The 19,126-nt window shown below is 36.7% G+C and overlaps 1 protein-coding gene across 1 annotated transcript in view; it reads right to left on the reverse strand.

The window, feature by feature from the left end:
- The window catches only part of LOC126183329 (phosphate carrier protein, mitochondrial-like), a 44,421-nt gene extending 25,867 nt beyond the window's left edge, over positions 1–18,554 (reverse strand). The window contains exons 1-2 of the mRNA XM_049925194.1: positions 18,316–18,554; positions 5,396–5,556 (exon numbers count right to left, since the gene is read on the reverse strand). Coding sequence (XP_049781151.1) covers positions 5,396–5,556; positions 18,316–18,451 — 297 coding nt within the window. The 5' untranslated portion in view covers positions 18,452–18,554. The remainder of the gene's footprint in view (positions 1–5,395; positions 5,557–18,315) is intronic.
- Positions 18,555–19,126: the final 572 nt, after the last annotated feature.

The raw sequence follows: 19,126 nt of genomic DNA on the forward strand, positions 1-19,126 counted from the left end.
GGCTCACCTATATCGGAGCCTCCCATGCCCCACACTTCATCTTGTTCAATGTTTTCTGAGGGGATATTTAAAGATTTGTTTATTCCAACCCTATTTACAGTCTAACTCTGGGAACACACTGAACGGCTGCCAATGCATTTGGAAGATGCATGGGATTTTTGAACACACATAGACATCAATGAGGAGACACACTGAAGCCTTCCTTGATATGGACAGTGGCCAGGTGGAACACACATTCATCCTCAAGTGCTTACCAGCAGTTTGGATCCCTGAGGACTTAGTTATAAGGTGTTTTTGTACTCAATCCATCTTGGGGATACCATTGATTTCCTAACCTATGATTAGGACATTTGCTTATTTCATTGTATTCTACTAACCCCTTTCATTTGTTATTAATATTCACTTAAACTCCCTGCATATCAAAACACAAAATTTTACCTAACAAATTAATGATACAGGGTCACAATTGGGACATGATACTGGTAGCCTTATGTGTGTATTACTGTCTATGTTGTGCTACTGGTGTGTAAGGTTTATATTATTGCACAGCCAAACAGTAGCCCACATGTTTTTCAGCAGATATCTCTTTGTTGCCTGAAGATGATGTACATATAACACACAAGTTTTGTTACATAATTATAAAAAGTGGAACTGGAATGAGGAATGAGTGACTAATTTGGGAGGGGGGGGGGGGTGGCAAGTTTGGCCAAATGAGAGACAGGTGGGAACAGTGAACTGAGAAAAATGGTTCAAATGGCTCTGAGCACTATGGGACTTAACATCTATGGTCATCAGTCCCCTAGAACTTAGAACTACTTAAACCTAACTAACCTAAGGACATCACATAACACTCAGTCATCACGAGGCAGAGAAAATCCCTGACCCTGCCGGGAATCGAACCCGGGAACCCGGGCGCGGGAAGCGAGAACGCTACCGCACGACCACGAGCTGCGGACAGTGAACTGAGAAACTAGAACGAGGTGCAAGACCAAACGAATTACATTCAGGCCAAACAAAGTGAATGATAAATCACCATTCCAGGAACATGACCTATCGTGACTGGGAATCTACCATTCCTTAGAAATCCTTTCCAAAATGAGGGTGCTATTACATTTACTTGCAAAGCAAGAATTAAATTTTTATTCATAATAAAGACAAGCTGATTTTATCATATTGTTTGCTGAATGATTTCAAACGTGGTATGCCATAATAGAGAAATCTCAGCAAAAAACAAACCAATGCCAACCAAAACCATTAAAAACAGACATGAACTTGTTTCATTTCTTGTTAAACACACCACACAGAACACTACTGTAACTGAACTCTTAGGCAAGGTCATTAGAAGGCAATTTACTCCAAGAACACACAGGGAAATTTAGAATTTTATACCATTCCTATGTTCATTAATAAGGACACACACTGACCATCAGCACTGGAAAAGGACAGAGGAACCAGCCACATGCCTGATTATTAAAACTCAATTTTGCACTATTTAAGTAAGGTTGAGGTGCTTGTGCACAACATGCAGCTTGTCACCTGCAGCAGAACAATGGCTAGATGGCTCCAACTTCAATGGCATAAGGTGTAATAACATTTCTATTATGCATGGATCCCAAACTGATCCTGCACTATTTTATGCCTACAAATACTTCGGTTGACAATCTATGTAGTTGCTGAAACAGAACAGATTGAATCTATAAAATGTCAGAGCAACATTGATTCTCACATTTCTGCCAAAAGAAAGTACAAATGCATAACTATAAATATTAAACTATAGGTTGCAAACAGGAGAGTAAACTAATATTTTAAGAAGTATTTTTAGTTTTGTCAAACAGTCCCAATACAGGCCAATCACACCTCTACTTTGCTAATATTTAATATTTCTAAAAGAAAACACTTAAAAATATTAAAATTTGAAATGGTAGCTTGCAGACTTCTCAGTCTCTATTTGTATATTGACACTTGACAAAACTCTGGGTAAATCTGGCACATCAATTAACATCTCTAACAAACAAGTTTTAACTGCCTTTCATCAGTTTATTCATAGACATTCAAAGAGGTAATGAAAGAATGCATTACATATTTGATTAACACAAACAGGCCTGTAAACAAATTTATTAGTAATTACAACCTACTAATTATTAAATAACCACAACCTTTGAAAGTCTTAATTACAATGTGTGAAACATGAAATCTAAGTATTTCTTGATACCACTGTAGAAATTCTCTGTTCTGTCATAAAAAATTGCCCACAAGTTCGTCATACGATTCAATATCTAATTCCAAAGTATTCCCACCGACTAGTTGAGCAGTGGTTATTTTAAATTCTTTAAACAATGTAAAATCAACATTTTATTACTGTATGAACTTTCACTTCCAGTCTTCACACACCGACATGTACAATGCAGTATATAAAATGGAGCATAATGGAAAGCAAATATGTAAAATAAATATCCAAATTATTAGGTACCACGAACAACATTATGCAAAGGATTGTGCACTGAATGACCAGAGTAACAAGGCTAGAAAAACAGGCACAAACTTTATGCACTTCATAATTGAAAGTGGTGGTGCAAGAAGACAGTTTCACATATTTGAATCAGAATCAAAAAGACAGGCAATAGAGTGGCCTCTCACAACATGAATCAACAAGGCAGAAACTAGACACTGAACTCCCAGTGAACTGATTATGAATGGTATATGAAATCTCAAGGGTGCTGACCTCAGAAGCTTTAATATTTACACATATAACCATTAAGTTCGAGACCATATTTGAACTGTTTGTCTGGATCCCAGACCATTTAATTTGAAGGCCCATAAGAGGTCATTGTCCCTGATGACTGTCACTACATGGTACTGCTGCAAGCACCACCAAGAGGACTTGCCCACCCTATTACTTACTGGACTTTTATTCTTTCGTGCTGTATTGCCTGCTTCCTTCCTTATGTTTTGACAATGCTTCTGTTCAATAAAATTAAATACATGTGGTGGCAAAGAGTATTTGAAGTGTCAGCTCACCTAAGGATGAGGGATCTACCATACAGTAAAATTGTTTCCAGTATACTTTAAAATGAATTAATACAATTAGTGAAGCAGATGTCCTACAAAACCTCACTTTCTGAGGGGGGGGGGGGGGGGGGGGGGAGAGCTGAGCTGTATTGCTCTATAAATTTTATTACAGGGAAGTTAGATAACATTCATATCATTGGTAAACCAAGGAAATTTTAAACTGATTTTGGACAAGCCTCACACGATGTTCAATTTACCATAATATTTATTTGGTAAAACACAGGTTATAGGAGAAAGAGCAGCATATTGTTGCACTTACACAATCATTGAATATGCTAAAAGTATGGGACTATTTCATGTTCTGCAAGTATAAGTTAAAAGATCTATGCTAATGACCTTTCGATGAGTTAGCTGCCAGGCTTCATTCAACATCTTGGGAATACTGTTCTACACACCATCTTCATATAAATACGATATGGGCAAGGCAGGTGTCACTGGACAACATTCTGAACAATTTCAACCATATGTTTTATAAATTACGTCAGTAAATGGTACATAGCTTCAGATTTTGTTCTATTGTAGAGCTGAATGGATTTGAGACCACCAGCAATTATCAATACCAATGTGACCATATACCCACTTTACAAAGTTTTGCAGATGGCCAGTTTGTTATATTGTGAAGTTGCTACCTATAAGGGTTTACTGTTGCTCCATTGTGTATGCAGTGGCCATAACCCAAAGAGAACAAGGTGAGTTGTAAAGCTGGCAGATCAAGAAATTTGTTAACATATGAGGTCAGACAAACCATGTGACAGTGATAGGCTCACAATGTTAGGAGTGCTTTTACTGGTATACCATTCTATGCCCACTAGCATGTGTCCTTTGCACTACATTCTTTGGGCACCCAAAGTGATTTTGAACACTGAGGGGCACACTGGTACACACATGGACTGAAAGGGAAAACATTTACGAGTCTCAGTACAATTCAGAAACTTAGTGATGACCTAGTATCCATGAGATGTATAGAGGTAAACATCTGCCAGAATGCATTACCCTGCATAGAACGAGAAGAAAGATGTGATAATCTAGCATGTCAGGTATTGCAGAGAATCAGATCTTTTGAGGGTGTGGGTAACTGAACTAAGCAGGGTTTGCTGTGCCAAGGAAGTTTTAGAGCTGAAAGTCAAACCCTTTGACAGATTTGTGAACGTACGTTTCAATCCGCATGTTCTAAGGAATGTGAAAGACTTCTGCTCTGCATCACAGATACTGCTTTTCCCCTGGCCTTCTCCCTAACATACAATACTAGGTGGTACAGAGCTTAACTCTTCACATGTAACAGCAATAGGGTCCAAATATATGCCTAATAATCCAGATTTAGGTTTTCTGTTTCCGTAAATCAATTAGGGAAAATTGCCTTGATTGTTCTTTTGAATCATGTACAACCTTTTTTTCCATCCAGAAATGGATGGAAAGACTGTTCCTGTTCCAATGCTGTTACTTCTATTGACATATCTATTTAAGATGTATGGATTGATAACCCACTTCTCTGCTAGACAGTACAGCTAACAATGGGGCATACATTTCATTCTCTGAAGCCACAATCCAATCCTATTCGATTTTGTTATGATATGTAGAGTTAGTTTCATGTTCTATGGGTAACTCATACAATAAGTCTCAATGATGTGGTACATGTTTTTTTTACATTCACATCACTAATTTGTACATATGATGTATGTCATTAACAAGTGGTGAATATTAAACTATGAACCTAATTTCTACCCACCACCTTTTACAGATTACAATTATTGAAATTCTTCTCTGTAATAGAAGTAGTAGTCAAGGAGAAATGTTTTCAGTAATGGAAGCAACACACATTGAGATGTTACCATGTATTATTAAACTGAAGTGTGTGACATCTATTTGTATTGATAAATGTGGACACTAGTGTTATTTCACAGGCCATGTATCCTGAAGAGGCCCTGATTGAGCATTGGATTATGGATTAATGTATAACTACATTAACTGAACCATAAAGTATCACCAAATCTGAACACAGATCAAAGGTTCAGGGCAAAGTGAAAAATTTGAACCAGCCACAAAGTATCAGTATGAATGAAATTGTTTTTGGTGCATACTGTTTACTATTGTTAATTACTTCATTCATATACTTCTGAATGGGTGATATTTGTGAGGACTTCCATTACTACATTTAAACATCAAGATACTTTAAACCCAATCACGTAAATAGAATACCACCCACAACCACTAAACAAATGTTCCTTAAATGCTATATGAACTGAAAATGAACAAAAACTGAAGTGCACAAACTTTTCTGCCTTTCAATTCCAATGCACTTAGTTAAGTTTTTACATGTAGTACATACCTTGAAACCGTTTATTATTGATTTATATTTTGCGGGGTCAACCTGAATACGACATTTAACCAGATCAAGTGGAACAACCATTGTGTGTGTGAGTCCACAGGATAAAATACCACCAAGCCCACACAACGCAAAATATTTTGGAGAACCAAATTCACAGGAGTCTGTAACAGAAAAAAACCAATTTTTAATAAAAATTCCAATATAGTCTCAATAGGAAGTATACGACTAATAAGAAGATTAACATTCACTCATCCAATTCTAACAGTAACCATACAGTAAATTTAAATATACGGATCAATGAGTTCAGAAAAATTTGCACTAAATATCTCTAACTTTTCTTTCTTTTCTTTTTTTTTTTTAGAAATTCATCTAATCTCTCCTAACTACCTACACTGTGGCAAGCTCCTGTCCACCAAAAGAGGATATGTTACACATGGCTATGTCCACATTTCTATGCCCATTGTTTTACCAAAGCAATAAAATGTAATGATAATTTTCCCATAATTCCTCACTATTTCAGTTATTAACATAGCAGACTGCCATATTCTTCTGAAGTACTTTGCTAGGAGCAGTTTAGTTAATCATCTTCATGCACTGATATATTCAAATCTTTAATAATGAATGCAGAACTATTGCTGTAGCGGTGTAGGGCCTCAGAATGGAGGCATGTTAAGACAGGACACTTCCTCTACAGCACAGATGCTGACAACACAGACTTACATATCCAATGTGAGTTTTAAGCAACTAAACAGACTCGTGCACCTGGGGGCTCAAAATTGAAACCAACATTACTTCTACACACTTGCCCTTAAATTTTCGATCAGTGCCAAAATTTATTATTTGTTTGGAATGAAGGTTGCAGATTAGTTCATAGTGAAGCTTGATAGCTGGATTTAGGTTGAAAGGTGAGTTTTTCAACTGAATTTGACACTATGACAAGAAGCTCAGCACATTTATTGAACAGTTCATTCAATTATTCCAAACCCAGCCCAAGATCATGGTTTTGTGAGTCTTATTTTGCATTGTCACTTCATTCTTATTGCTCATTGTTTGTGCAAAAACAGAAGTAACCATTTCATAGTCAGTCTTACAAACAAGTATAGTCTAAGTATTAAGAATGGGCAGTACATCAAGATATCTCACAGCAAGCAAATTATTTATCAAGCCCTGAAATCATCCAACAAAAATAATTTAATACCTCACAAACAAGGATATACATATAAAAGAAAACTTCAACATGATTTAAGTATTTAGAACAATTTAGAGAGAAAGGATGTAGATGATACACTGGCATGAACAGCATTGAAATCTATGACAAGTGAACAGCTTAGATTACACAAAGTTCCTAAAAGATTTTTCTGTTTTAAAATGTCAATGTAAATAAAAGTGCAAAATGACATTTACAGTCAAGTTCAGTTCATGCTTTTAACAAATGATGTCTACAATGAAGACTATTTACAAATCCAGAAAAGGATTTTTAAAATGATACTATCACCAGTCAGTATTCATTTTGCAGTAGTTTATCTAAACACAAATGTATTTTAACCAACAAAATCCTGGCTTTCAGACTTTTGGCACGTGTTCATCATATTCCATAGTAATTTCTTACTAACAAACCATTTATACACTTTTACCAATTAAAGTATTGGCAGAAACAGTTAATATTGATGGAGACTAGCAGAGAGAGGATGCAGAAAGGATGACACTTCATTAAAAAAAAGTGGCCATGATCTTACTACACTATTTCAGTCAAAAAAGATGAAATGCAGGACGTCATTTTCCTTAACAAGGGGAGCGTAGGAACTTCATCTCACCAATTTCATTTATATTGATGTGATGTGTAGGACACAGTTCGGACTTAACTATGTGCTTATATATTTTCTATGGTTGCTACTATTAAAGGTGACTGCAGTCAAATGAGTAAATGCTTAGGCAACATCATTGGATCAAATCTCTCTGCCAGCAGTTTCTTTTCATTCTCATGGGATTCCAACAGGTTAATTATTACTTTGCAGTTTATCAATAATGATTTGTTTATTATTTTGATAATCATCATAGGAAAAAATTCTTAAGGAGACAATGAAGACTATTTACAAATCCAGAGGAGCACACCACAGAACTGCTGAAGCGTCTTAACAAATCTCTGTTTGCAATGCGAATTTTGTCAGACGTAGGGGATATAAAAATGAAAAAGCTGGCATACTATACTTACTTTCATTCCATAATGTCATGAATGGCTGAAATATGCTGAAGTTAAGCCACTGTTTAAGAACGGAGATAAAGAAATAGCATCAAATTTCCATCCAATTTCACTGTTACCAGCATTCTCAAAAATTTTCGAAAAAGTAATGTACAGTCTTTATAACCATCTTATCTCAAATAACATACTGTCAAAGTCACAGTTTGGATTTCTAAAAGGTTCTGATATTGAGAAGGCTATCTTCACTTACAGTGAAGATGTGCTTAATTCATTAGACAAAAAATTGCAGGCAACTGGTATATTTTGTGATCTATCAAAGGCATTTGACTGTGTAAATCACAATATCCTTTTAAGTAAACTAGAATATTATAGTGTAACAGGAAATGCTGCAAAATGGTTCAAATCTTATATCTCTGGCAGGAAACAAAGGGTGTTATTAGGAAAGAGACATGTATCAAGCTATCAGGCATCATCCAACTGGGAACTAATTACATGTGGGGTCCCACAAGGTTCCATTTTGGGGCCCTTTTTCTTGTGTATATCAATGACCTTTCATCAGTAACATTACCAGATGCCAAGTTTGTTTTGTTAGCCGATGATACAAACATTGCAATAAATAGCAAATCAAGTGTAGTCTTAGAAAGATCAGCCAATAAAATATTTGTGGACATTAATCACTGGTTCCTAGCCAATTCTTTGTCACTAAACTTTGAAAAACACACTACATGCAGTTCAGAACTTGTAAGGGGTGTCCCAAGAGTATATGTCTAACATATGATGACAAGAAGATAGAAGAAGTGGACAGTGTTAAATTCTTGGGGTTACAGCTTTATAATCAATTCAATTGGGAGGAGCACACCACAGAACTGCTGAAGCATCTTAACAAATCTCTGTTTGCAATGCGAATTTTGTCAGACATAAGGGATATAAAAATGAAAAAGCTGGCATACTATACTTACTTTCATTCCATAATGTCATATGGGATTATTTTTTGGGGTAATTCATCAAGCCAAGCTAAAGTTTTCCGGGCACAAAAACGTGCAGTAAGAATTATATGTGGTGTGAACTCAAGAACATCCTGCAGAAGCCTGTTTAGGGAACTAGGGATACTAACTACAGCTTCCCAATATGTTTATTCCTTAATGAAATTTGTCATTAAAAATATATCACTTTTTCAAACCAACAGCTCAATTCATGGAATCAATACTAGAAATAAGAATAATCTTCACAAGAATTTAAAGTCACTTAGTCTTGTACAAAAAGGTGTGCATTATTCAGGAACACACATTTTCAATAACTTGCCAGCAGCCATAAAAAGCTTAACAACCAATGAAATTCAGTTTAAGAGAAGCCTAAAGGATTTATTGGTGGCCAACTCCTTCTACTCCATTGATGAATTTCTTAGTAAAACCAACTGATTTGTATATAAGTACAACATAACTTCTGCACAATTTCAGTGCAGTAATGTGTTCACTGAAATTTGTGTGTGTGTGTGTGTGTGTGTGTGTGTGTGTGTGTGTGTGTGTGTGTGTGTGTAAGTATAATCTAACTTCTGCACCATTTCAGTGCAGTAATGTGTTCATTGTAAATAAGTATTACAGTAGTTGTATTACATGTTTATTACCTTATAAATAAATAAACTTTTTTATTTTAAATTCAGTGCATTAGTATTTGTAAAATGACTAAGTGTTCATTAAAAAATGACGATCATTCCACTTGGGACCTGTGGAATGGTACATTAGCTTATTTGTTTTAGTTGTAAATATTTGTCATGTATTGTTGTTTTTCTGACATGTTCCACATCCAGGAGGACCACCTCACTACGGATCAATTGGAATGAAAGTAAATCTAATCTAATCTAATCTAAAAGGGTAGACAAGAACTTTCAGTCAAATGGGTAACCTATGGAGCACTGCACCAATCTGTCCACAGAAGGATGGAGAACAATAATTATAGCAACATACAGACCTTTTAATGAAAACTTAATTTATGCATTGTTTTTTTTCAATGCATGCCTGAAAAAACCAATGTCATTTACATTCAAACAGCTCTGTCATCACACAATTTTGTGGCTACCACACATTTGTTATCACAATTATGAGGGAATTAAAAAAATTACTGGTAGTGACATTCAACCCACAGACATCACACTAATAGAACTACGCATACACTTGCTTGTCTGTGCAATCTTTGAATACTAGTGACATTATAAACTATATAAGCAAAGTATGGCTAAAATATTCAAGCTATTTGCTTGAAAACAGTTGAGAGTTGCATCTTCTCGTTTACATATGTTTAACTCCTAGTCATGCCTCACACACCCTATCAATGTTCATATAGCTCCTTATTGTTAGCTTCCAGCAACCCAACACAGAGTGAAGTTACACTGCCCAAACTTAAAATACAAGCTACACCACTATGGCAGGAAAACTACCATTTGTTTGTCTTCTATTCATAGATTCAGTGAGGAAAACTTCCTGAACTCTTCCAAATAATTAAATTTCTTAACTTTATTGAAACATCACTGGGTCTAGCACTATTTTCTTGAATTCTCTTAAATAGCACCATTGGTATTTTTCATTCACAGTAAGAGCGATTACTTATGCTGAGAAACTAGTTGTGAGCCCTGAAGTTTCATAAATAATTTCCTCAGCTGCCAAATTTATAAGGATCTTAACAGGACCTGTTGAACACTCCAGTCACTTTACAGTCTGGCAATTAATTGAAATCAATCTCTGAACAACACACATTCATAGGCCACTGAAAGAGCTCAATCATAGTGACAGCCTGACAATACAACATATCTGTCTGCCTGGTAACTGCTTATGGGGAAATCAATTTTTATGCAATTACACAAACATCTGCTTTTTGACTACAAAAGCTGTTTAAGTCTATAGACACCTGCATTGTGATCTAGATTATGATATTCTTAACATCATCATCATCATCATCAATGGATAATGGCAACTACATAATGCATCTTTATTCTAGGGAGTGCAGTGCATAGTAGTTGCTTGGACTATGAAATCTTATCCACTGTTTTATGTTAATCAATATGATATCTTTTGCCATTTCCTTCTTTTACCCCCATCTTCCCTCATATTATCAACTGCGGAATTATATATTTAGTTCCAAAAGATATGTTTTGGATATGAGTTTTTCTTCTGATATATGCTGCTAATATTTCTCATTGTGTATGTTATCACAATACATCATTGTTATTTTTGCTGTTCACAGAATTTAATCTGTTCTGTGATAAATTCACATTTCGAAGATCTAGCTTCTTTGCTGTTTGCATATTTAGTGTCCATCCTTCAGAACAAAGAATTACAGACCAAATTTACTCTTACAGATCTAGTTAAGGTTTAGACCTAGGTTTACATTAGTAGTATTCTTGAATTTTATGAAAGTATTACAGGTGTTTATGTGACACTATGGCTCCATGCCTGAGCTCTCATCTTCACAAAGGCATTCTCCAAGTTATCTTTTCTACACACTGTATTAAGGAGCCATTGGAACTTAAATTTCCATTTGTAAATGAGTCAGGCTGCTGTGTGAACCATAAAATGCATCTTGTTGGTGTTGACATTCTGGTTTGCAATCTATAATGTTGACAAGATTCAGCTATATTATCCACAATGAATTCTGTATCAACATAGGAAGACAACATTAACCTATACACATTTTTTCTGTATTACCAAGTGCTTCCTTAAAAGTGCTAAGGTACAAATTAAATAACAGAGGTGGCAGAACACATTCTTGCCAGACTCTTCTACAGATATTACATTAGAGCACTGAAAAGGGTAATTTTACACTTCTACTAAAACAAATTTTCCTACTTCAAATTTATTTGAAAATAAAACAATTTACAGGTTACAACTCATTAATTACAATTATTTCTCCAATGTCATGTTACACACTAAGTACAGAATGTACTACTCTATGACAACTTTACTGCCCAAAATTTTATTAGAAAAGAAGTCAATTTACATTATGCACTAGTTATAAATTATAATTACAAGAGTATTTTACACACAAAAGATTAGAGTTCAGCTTTCTTTAGTGGCCACCTGGGATTTTTCTGATTTCTCATTTTTCTCATTTGTTGCTTTCAAAGTCTGGTCTATGTCCCTTATCCGTACACAATATTCTCTTCAAGCAAATCTTCCTCTTCGCTAAATACTCCATTGTCTGTATCAGCCTCTTCAAGCAAATCACCCAGTATGTTAGTATCAAAATCAAATTCAGCACCCCCATACTGTGCTAACTTCAGTAGCAAAAGGCTGATTAGCACTGAACAGGGCCAATGTGGTAGTTGCCAACACACTTAAAACTGACTGCTTATTTCACTCAAGATGCACACAAAGATGAATTCTAAGCAATAAAACAAATACGCCAACTATTAAAAAACAGGGGCACCACTATTAAACATTCTTTGTACTTACAAGAGCACCAGCATCAGCAAACCACTAGCCACACAAACATTTCAACCACCATTAACAATGCCCACCATTAAGGTATTTAAGAGCACATAAAACGTGTCCAGGTTGGCGAAAACCCTGAAGGGATACCAACTGGAATCTTAAATTTTACAATATTTTAGCAATCTACAGTTAACCAAATTGGCAACATCAAACAACTTTAACAGTCTCATTCCAACAAATTCTTGATACAGCAGATGTCTTTCTGATCTACATCTATTTTTCAGAATTTCCTTAAGTTTACAATTCAAAACAAGTATCTGTATTTTAATCCTGATCATAGCATTTTTACAGTGAAATCTACACTGCAACTACTCTTTCGCATACCTAAACTTTTCCTGTACACAAACTGTCTCACCAATGAATTTCTCCCATTTTTCAAGCATGGGATGGACACTTGAATATTCAAGGAAATGACTCAAGATTAATGAGAATAATCACATTTTCACCCATTCTTTTTTGATAATACACTAGAAGTTGTTAATAGGCATTGGTAGAGTTATGAACCATATCAAATTTTGTTAAAAAGTTGAGACTGATACCTTCTTCACCAAGGAATATAATGAGTTCCATTGGAATTTAATCACATCCTGTTTCTTTATTGGTTTTTAATTTTCCATGTCCATTTCTTCTTTCATAATTAGATATCCTGTTACTGTCTTCTAGGGATCTCAACATTTGGTATATCATCTGCAGAGATGTACCTAACAGCTTCCCCATATCTCTTCTCCACAAGATCAAGAACTAAATTGGCTTTGTTGGCTGTAAAGGAGGCAATTTTTCTTCTCTACACAGTGACCGGAAACTGATTAGCTTGTTAGGGTGTTACAGGGTAGGTTAAAAAAAAATCAACAACAACATGCTGTGTCATTTATGAGTCAACTAGCACAGAAGTTAGTCAATCAGGTCCTTGTGCAAGCAAATCCCAGTGGCCCACCAGACAGTCAGTGTCAGTTCTCATAGTGTAGATGATAATGCACGAGACTTTTCAGCCTTTGGCTCCAGTTTGATCCTTACTACCACCATGTGTCCAATCTTTGTCTCACTTGTTTGGATATTGGAATTCAAATGAACACATTTAGTGACACTGCCTTTTAGGCCTTTTGATGTGTGCACAATGGTCTGCTTTGCTAACTTCAATGCTAATGAACTATAAAACAGCACAACATATCACATTTTTTCTTAACATTTCCCTGCACAACCTACCTTGCAACACCTTTACTAGGTTTTCAAACTGTTTCTGACCACCCTGTACATACTAGCAATTTCTTCTAGCTTTTCATGTAAGTTAAAATCATGTGAAGCTGGCACACTTTCAATTTCTTCACATTCACATTGAAACTGTCAGATTCCCACACAACTTCCTATGTTGGTTATTCATTTGAAACAAAATATTCTGCATGCATGAACTACAGTTTCTAAAGTGTGAATATTAAATCAATAATTAAAGTTATTTTTACCACATCTTGGATGGTAGTATGAATTCTGAATTTTAATGTGTATTTTCATTGCACTACAAAACACTAAGTGGCCACTACTTTGAAGTACTGGTTGGCTGAATCTACCACCACCATACACAAATATGGTAATGGTAACTGCAATGCTGCACCTCACATGCATGAAGGGTTGAGTCACATGAAGTGAGAGAAAGAAGACAAGAGGCAGGGAATGTGAGGAAGGGTTGGGGAATGTTGGCTGGTGTCCGATAGAAAGGCAGCAGGTGCACAGGATAGGAATATGGGGAGAGGCAGATGGTGCAGAGCGGTAAGGTGACAGGTGTCGGAGTTGTGCAGCACAGGATTACAACAGGGAGTGTACAAAGGGTGAGACAACAGAAGGGGAGACAGCAATGACGGGGTACAGTGTGAGTGTAATTAAGATGCGTTTACACCTGTGCACCTTCCAGCTAGTCGCCGTGCTGCTGCAGCTTGTCCCACAGGGAAATAGATGCGGCCAGCAAATGAATAACCAACATAGGAAGTTGTGTGGGAATCTGACAGTTTCAATGTGAATGTGAAGAAATTGAAAGTGTGCCAGCTTCACATGATTTTAACTTACATGAAAAGTGTGAATGAAATCACACACAATGTTTAAGAGGCATGCAACCTACATACATGCTTCTATCTGCATGTGGGGCAAGCACATTAACATGTGCACAGGCGTAAATGTTCAGGACACATGGGATTAGTGGAGACTGAGGGCAGAAGGATTACAGGAAAGTAAGATTTGTTTCAAGGACAACTCCCACCTGACTCTAGATGGCATGGATAGTGAGGGAGCCACTGAAATCCAGCATGCTGTACACAGCGGCATGTTCCACCGCTGGGAGGTCAACTCATGCTTTTGGCCAAGTTTCTGGTGGACACTCATTCAAGTCGACAGCTGACTGATGGCCATACCCACATAAAATCCCATGTAAAAATATCAGCAGATCTCGTGTATAACATTGCTGCTTTCACTGGTGGTCATGCCCAGTAATGACTATCATGAGATAGGTAACCACGACAGCCAACTTATTGAATGTTTCAAGAGCAACTGTTTCAGCAGTCATGACAGCCTACACAAAACATGGAAAGACATTGTGTAAACATAATAGTGGGCACAAATCAAAACTAGACAGACAGATCACTGTACACTAACACAAACAGTGTCAAAACACAAAACTACAGCAGCTGAATTGACAGCAGAGCTCGATAACCATCTTTGAGACCTCATACCTACTGACACTGTCTGCTGAGAACTCCAAAAAGCAAATATGCATGGATGAGCTTATGTACCTAAACTATTAGTGACAACAAATGCAAAGAAGTGTAAAACATGGTGTGAGAAGCATAAAACCTGGGTAGCTGATCAGTGGAAATACGCCATATGATCCAATGAGTCAACATTTTTGTTATTCCCAACACCGAACAAAGTTTACATCTGGAGAGTGCCAAAAGAAGCCTACAATCCTGCTTAATTCCAAGGGTTAAGTATGGATGTGGAAGTGTGATTGTGTGGGCAGCCATATCATAGTATTCTGCTGGTCCCATCATTACTCTCAAAGGCCATGTTACAGCCAACAATGAACATTTTAGGTGATCAGGTGCATCCCATGATTCAAATTATGTTCCCAACAATGATGCCATATTCCAAGACGACAATGCACCCATTCAAACATCCAGAACAGTACAATCGTGGTACGATAACCATGCAACTTAACTGCAATGTCTTACCTGGCCAGCACAGTCCCTGGACTTTTGACATTATCTAAACCGTGTGGGCAGTACTGGAGTACAGACTGAGCAGATTTCTGCCTCCATCACTACAGGAAGTAGAAGAGATTCTGATTGAAGAGTGGCACAACACTCCACTACAGGCATAATAGGGGACCAACCCTTTATTAATAAACCATTCCGAAGCAAGTACAGGTGTTCACATTTTTTGCCTATCTCCTGTATCTTGCTATAGCTCTTTTTAAACATTGAAATTTGAAAAGTGGTTTGTTGCCTTTTTCAGCTTTAATAATGTATTAATGCACATCTGCATGCTCGTTATCCTACACACTTATTTATAGTTACTGCAGCCTACACACACTCATCCACTTATTGCAGTCAAACCTGTGCCTCTTTACCTACAACACTTTCCTCCCTCCCCAAACTGATGATTCCTCAATGTCTTGAGATGGATCTATTTCCTCTCCAATCTGGTTCAGTACCTTTTCATTACTTATTTGAGCTACCCAGCTAACATTCATCATTCTTCTGTAGCAGACACGTGGTTTATAACTGCCATTCTGATGTCAGGGACCAAAGCGGACACTGTCTGTAAAATCAATAATACCCAATAGGGGTAGGCACACGTATGCAGGAATAATCCAATCTATATCCGAGGGTATAAGTCCACCAAATTACACTGCAGCCAATACAAACTACATATTACAGGACTTTAACCAAAGCAAAGACATCTTCTATAAGAAGGCTGCTTCTGTCAAGATAGTTTACAAGGAAAGCAGCTACATTGAAACAAGCTACTATTCTTCCACATTTCTAAGCTGCTGCTTTTGTCTACTACTTAGTGCTGACTGTGTAATTTTACTGAATTCGTAGGATGCTCAACTGTACCAGAAAAGTTAAGAACTATTTCATACAAACAATGAAAACACCTGATGAATTACAACATTGAAGTACCATGCTAAGAAGATGCAGACCACCAGCAGAACACTATCTCAACAAGATGATTTACATTACTAAACCCTTGCAAAATTTATGACTGCAGTTGGTACCAATTCCAAGTTCCTACTAATCTGGTATTGTCAGTATATAGCAGAAAACAGGCAATTTTTTACTTTGTATGTGACATAACTTTGGAGACCTTATGATTAAAATAAGCTATAAATTATGTCCACCCTTTAATAAAATATGCAGTACGCCTAATAAAATTTACAATCATCTGTTAACAATGGTAACATTTTACCCCTTTAGTGCTCTACAGTTGTGTGGAATTTACATCCCAGCATTCAAATGATCAGTACAGGAGTGGCTGATGGGTACTCTTTGGTTTTGAAAAATATTAAAAATCTGAAGTTTGGGTCATATCAATAGTTACAGTTACACGAGGGGAATGGGGAGAAAATACATCAAACAAGTTAGTTGGCATGTTCACACATAGCCAAGCAGAACCAAAAGTGAACCTAACAATGAGTGCCAGGAAAAAATCCTAACACTGTCTCATTCTTAGTCCCTGTACCCAATCAGCTGCTACACAAGTTTTCAAGTTAACTGACCTATCTGGAACAGCACCTCTAAATTATAATAATCTTCATGGTACCTACCAGCAGCGACATGAACGAGGCTGTACCATATTTCTAGATACTTCAACAGCATTTCTTGAAATTTAGTACTGACAATTCCATTGCTTATTGCCACTAATTGATGCTTCGGCAAATTAAATATATTCCAAAGGAGATTTACTGAAATTATAATAATTAATGCTGTTTTGTAACAGGATTTTTTTTTTGAACAATTAAAGTTGCAAATCTCAGCACCACTTTGAAATCTCAAGATCTGACTACATTCGTGCATATCTTCGAAGATTACGTAATTAATCTGCAAAAATGTCGAAATTAAGTATCTGCCAGGTCATTAATTTGCAATGTGAACAAGGATCCCGACATTTCCCTTGGACACACCTGAAGGTATTTTTTTAAATAAAAAGCATCAACACAGTCGCCAACTTTGTTTAATATTCGACATGATTGTCGTTTCGTCAATAAAAGTTTGTGTGACACATAGTCAAAACATTCTGGGAAATGAACGAAGACCGCACCCACCTGATCACTATATTCACAGCTATTGGGATGCCATGCAAGAAAAAACGAATTCGGCGTCGCGTGGCCGATTCTATTTGAAATAAAGCAATTGGTGCGAAAAGATAGTGGTTTAATGTTATTTTTCGTAAGGAGTATCTCTTAGCTCAACAAAAATGGTTCAAATGGCTCTGAGCACTATGGGACTCAACTGCTGTGGTCATAAGTCCCCTAGAACTTAGAACTACTTAAACCTAACTAACCTAAGGACAGCACACAACACCCAGCCATCACGAGGCAGAGAAAATCCCTGACCCCGCCGGGAATCGAACCCGGGAACCCGGGCGTGGGAAGCGAGAACGCTACCACACGACCACGAGATGCGGGCTTAGCTCACCATCTTCCACCGTATGCGAAGTGGTTTACTTCCACATACGCATTGTCACAAATGTGTTACTCCACTGGGTGTTAATCATCTTTACACTAGTTAATTTGCAGGAGGCGCAACACACAGTCTACGTGTAGTGTGTGTGTCGGAGAGAGGGGGGGGGGGCGCCTTCACACCATGATAAGAACGCAAAAAATCATTTGTGCACAGCAATTATTTTATCACGAAACTTAGGGTATCAATGAAACGACGACTTCTAACATCCACGCACGAACCGAATCAATATTTCGGTAGCCGTGCTTGCTGAAGATACTGAATTAAAGTTACCACTTACCAAAAATATACTGAATACTTTTAACAGTACTGTACGAAATATTTCAATTTCTTGCCTGTAAAAAACTGCATATTTAGACGATGGGGAAAATCGTGTACCCAATTCTGGGATGTAATTCACAATTAACAAAATATTTGCATAAAATATTAAGTATAAGACTGGAGCAGGGTACTATATTTATGTATGTAAAGTTACTTCGAATATTTTAACTTCAATATTGAACATTTTACCTCCAACAGGGGCCTCTGTAGAAGCCGCAGCAATCTCCCTTCCATGTTTTACGCCAATATTACCATCGCATGACGCAGTTCCTAAGGGAAACCCAAAAGGATTTCCCTTCGCAGCCTCTAGCAAAGATTTAAACATAACTTGGAATTTAGTACCACTTAAAGCCTAAGTCACCCTATCCTAAACCCTCTCTCCCGACTAGCACCACTTCTGCCGCAAGGTTGTAAGAACTCTTACGCAAGGCGAAAGATATGACGTTACCTACAGACATGAAACGCGCAAAGATATTGTGCAGATTCGTGATTTAAAAAAAAAAAAATCAATAGCCATATACAGAATGACAGATGTCACTATCCAAGACAACACAGAACCTTCTTGTATATAAGCGGCTACTATAAGCTACTTACAAATAAGTAGGCAAATAAATAAAGAGGTTGACAATATTTGAGTATAAATATATCGATCGAGCGAAAAGTTTTAAATTTTAATTTTCAAGTTTCAACTATTTTGGACGAACTGTGTATTTCGAAACAAATTGAATTTAAGGTAGATTAAGAATTTAATATCTGAAATCTGTTCAAAAGTGGGAAGAGCCCAGGTAAATATTTTTTTTATTTTATAAATGTTAGCGTTTCTTTGGCTTGGAAATACAATTTAAATGCTTTTGTTGATAGAATTTAAGTTATACAATACAGACTTCTTCTGCAACTGATATAGTCTTCATGATCTGTACCACCCAACGGTAGCTCAGCTTCTTTGCTGTCATCACTGCTTCCCATTGCGCTGGTAATAATAATTATTATTATTATTATT

The sequence above is a fragment of the Schistocerca cancellata genome, chromosome 4 (genome assembly GCF_023864275.1).
Source record: "Schistocerca cancellata isolate TAMUIC-IGC-003103 chromosome 4, iqSchCanc2.1, whole genome shotgun sequence".
In the NCBI taxonomy this organism is placed as follows: domain Eukaryota; kingdom Metazoa; phylum Arthropoda; class Insecta; order Orthoptera; family Acrididae; genus Schistocerca; species Schistocerca cancellata.